This window comes from Geospiza fortis, unplaced genomic scaffold, assembly GCF_000277835.1.
Source record: "Geospiza fortis unplaced genomic scaffold, GeoFor_1.0 scaffold3626, whole genome shotgun sequence".
Lineage (NCBI taxonomy): Eukaryota > Metazoa > Chordata > Aves > Passeriformes > Thraupidae > Geospiza > Geospiza fortis.
In genome coordinates, this window is record NW_005055063.1 from 14,007 (window position 1) to 14,532 (window position 526).

General features: G+C 44.3%; 1 protein-coding gene across 1 annotated transcript in view; it reads left to right on the plus strand.

The window, feature by feature from the left end:
* The window catches only part of LOC102032752 (cyclin-dependent kinase 16-like), a 9,438-nt gene extending 9,305 nt beyond the window's left edge, over positions 1-133 (plus strand). Inside the window, exon 12 of the mRNA XM_031065696.1 lies at positions 130-133. Coding sequence (XP_030921556.1) covers positions 130-133 — 4 coding nt within the window. The remainder of the gene's footprint in view (positions 1-129) is intronic.
* Positions 134-526: the final 393 nt, after the last annotated feature.

Sequence of the window (526 nt, forward strand, 5' to 3'; positions counted from 1 at the left end):
CTGAACCCCAAAAATTCCTGAAACCCAAAAACCTGAACCCCAAAAACCTCTGAAACCCAAAAACCCTGAACCCCAAAAACACCTGGACCCCAAAAACACCTGGACCCCAAAAACCCCTTTCCCCCACAGGTGAGACCCCAAAACCCTGAACCCTGAACCCCGCCCACCCCATAGATCAGATGGGGGATTTTGGGGGGTTTTGGGGGATTTTTGGGGTAATTTTGATGTTATGGGGGTGTTTATGGGGTGTTTTTGAGATGGTTTTGGGGTTTCTTCTGAGCTGATTTTGGGTTTCTTTGGGGGTGTTTTTGGGGTAATTTTGAGATGATTTTACAGTATTTTTTGGATAATTTTGGGTTTTTTAAGGGGTGTTTATGGGTGATTTTGGGGGGGTTTATGGGGTATTTTTGAGGTGGTTTTGGGTTTTGTGGTTTTTTTTTTTTTGAGGTGGTTTTGGAGGTTTTTTGAGGTAAATTTGGGGTTGTTTGGGGTTTTTTTGGGGGGTTTCGTGACCCCCTTTTTTCCC